This window comes from Papilio xuthus, unplaced genomic scaffold, assembly GCF_000836235.2.
Source record: "Papilio xuthus unplaced genomic scaffold, Pxut_1.1 DF827680.1, whole genome shotgun sequence".
Classification (NCBI taxonomy): domain Eukaryota; kingdom Metazoa; phylum Arthropoda; class Insecta; order Lepidoptera; family Papilionidae; genus Papilio; species Papilio xuthus.
In genome coordinates this window covers 1,042,131-1,044,827 of record NW_013530969.1, presented here as the reverse complement: position 1 = coordinate 1,044,827, position 2,697 = coordinate 1,042,131, and the positions used below count along the sequence as shown (strand labels likewise).

The 2,697-nt window shown below is 34.6% G+C and overlaps 1 protein-coding gene across 1 annotated transcript in view; it reads right to left on the bottom strand.

The window, feature by feature from the left end:
• Positions 1-7: 7 nt before the first annotated feature.
• Positions 8-2,697, bottom strand: part of Hs6st (heparan sulfate 6-O-sulfotransferase) — a 69,177-nt gene continuing 66,487 nt past the window's right edge. The window contains exons 7-8 of the mRNA XM_013311699.1: positions 1,583-1,767; positions 8-1,111 (exon numbers count right to left, since the gene is read on the bottom strand). Of these exons, the coding sequence (XP_013167153.1) occupies positions 967-1,111; positions 1,583-1,767 (330 nt within the window). The 3' untranslated portion in view covers positions 8-966. The remainder of the gene's footprint in view (positions 1,112-1,582; positions 1,768-2,697) is intronic.

Below are 2,697 nucleotides of genomic sequence, written 5' to 3'. Positions count from 1 at the left end.
TATAGTGAGCTGATGATGATGTATAATTTATTAATTATTGTTATTTGCACCTCGCTAAATTACCATACTAACTACTTAAAAGATTACAATTCGTTGGGCTTTTATTCTGAACGCGTCACCTACCCTGTATCTATCATTCTTCACTCAACCAACAAATTCATTAATACTAAATAGCATCCTATATATAAAAAACGAATAAACTATTAATAGGGATGGATTTAGCACAACTTGTAGATTTAAAAAAATATAAATTAAAAAAAATCGCAAAAAATCTTATTTTATAATTTGTAGGAATAAAAATTTGAATCTTAATACGCGATAAAACTTAATAAAATTCGATTAACAATTTAAATTGCAAAGGTTTCAGATAATTCAATGATTTTAATCGAATCGGAAATTAAAGGGTGTAAATTATTAATCAGTCATCATTTGACAGTTTATATCGAGTGAAACACGTTACGGAATCGATTTTATGATGTATCGATTTACATTACTTTGGTAATAAAAAATAGAACTTAAATGCCCAATTAAAAAAAATGGAATGACTTTAAAATAATAAAAGTTAATTAATTAATAGTTGCCAACACTAAGGAACATCATAGTTAAAACTGCAATGGTATACTAAAATTAAGTCCTAATTTTTACATGAGAACAAACTTAATACTAGCTGCCATGGAATAGCATATCAAATTTTACAGATATACAAGATCCTATATTATACATATAACTAATTTTCGGAATAAACATAAATCCGATTTTACAAAGTGAACCTTGCAACAGATTAATTCCGGAACGAACACATTGGATCACACTTAACGCTGCGAAACTCTACTACTATGTAATAGTTGACTAGCAGCGATGTTTTAACAAATGTCACTTTTAGCTTCACATCACCGAGATGTGTTTGTGCAATTTAAAATGTTAGTGTCGTCACTTGTCGATATTTTCTTCTGCATTTATCGATATTTACTTGCCTCGATACTTCTCCGTAGTGGCGTCTTCTAAGTTACTGTCCCAATCAAACTCGGTAACGCCACTGCGAGGCGACACTTCGCCGAGATGCTTCCATCGATAATCGAAGTCTGAGTCGCGCTTTTTTAAAGCTTCAAACCTAAGAAAAACAAAAATATGTTAGGTTAGGTTAAATTGACCTTTTTTCTATTTATTTTGAAAATATTAGCATATTATTTTTGTAAATTTACTAATATTTCTTTTACCATTCCAACTAAACTCTAGGCTAGTGCTAGGATATGGTTTATGACAATAGTCGAATGGCGGGATTCGAACCCCCGACCTCGTGATCGGAAATCCGTATCCTTAGCCTATTGCTATTGACGCTTCAAGACGCTTTGAGAGTACTGAAACAAATTTACATTAATACGATTTTCTTTAAGCATATTTTGACACATTTTGCCTAACACTTCATTGGCCGCGACACTCTGTGTAAGAATTGTAGACTGATGAGTACTTAACACTGTTATACTGCAAATAAAATGTCATCTTTACAAATTGCCAAATTTCTAAATGACTTTTTATATGCAAATTAGAAACAGGCGACGATTACGATTTACCGGTAACCTACCTCTTAAGCATCAAGTTCTTAGCGAAATCGTAAAGCTCGAGATCGAGGGCGTTGAGGCGTCGTACTCGGGCCACCTGGGCAGGCGAGAGCGCGGCTAGCGTGGCCGCTGACACCGTCGCGTTGTGCTGTGCGAACGGCACCGCGAAACGAAGGTTGAACGTCTCCTCGAACACGTATTGAGATATCTAAGACAAAATAATGTAAGGTCATTTTAAAGACAATTAAAGAAGTTCCAAGTATTTAGGACTAAAGGTCAAAAATGTTGGTGGTAGACATTATACATGAAAATCGTGACCTCAAATAGAAAAACACTGCGTCATGTAAATAGTAATCTTGATAACTTCTAAACAATTAGACTTAAAACTATACATCTCGTAGGTGGTATATAACTGTAGATTAAGCGCAAGTTTGTTGTACAAGTGTTATCAAGTAATACTTGAGACAGGCAAGTTTAATATTTATCATTTGCTAGAGCCATGTGGGGCGCTGTCACATCACGACAAACGCGTTACCGCCAACTGTTTGTGAACAGACTTATGACTGACATGTGGTAGCACAGAGTTGCTGCTGCTACGTGTTATTTGTAAGGATTTTAATCTTTATAAATATTTTATATTATTTCTTCTTACGACTTGATGATGCTAGATGATGATGATGATAGATGAGATATCAAAAGTGTCAGAGTACAAAATTTGCAATGTGTAACAATGGTAGAGCCAGCAACAAAAATATCTTTTGCATGAACTCCTCCTCGACCGGTACATTCCAAGACCACACAGAAATCAGTCGGGATGTGGAAGCAATTCCGAATTTCGTTTACTTGTAACTCTATTTTCCCTCTCTTTATGATTCAGTCAAGGCCTTCGTCGTAGATTTAACACGAAGTTTTAATCGTGAAAAATAAACACAAATTTTTGTATGTTAGTGTAACCGTACCATTATTATTTAGATTCGAGATGCATCTTCCTAGTGCAGCGTTACATATTGGAGTTGAATAGAGCAATTTACAGCTCAAGTATCGGATAATAGCAGTAAGTTTGCACGAGACGCGACACTTGCAGTTGGATATCATAAGATTTATTACAATTTCAAAACGCGCTGGAAATTTACATTTG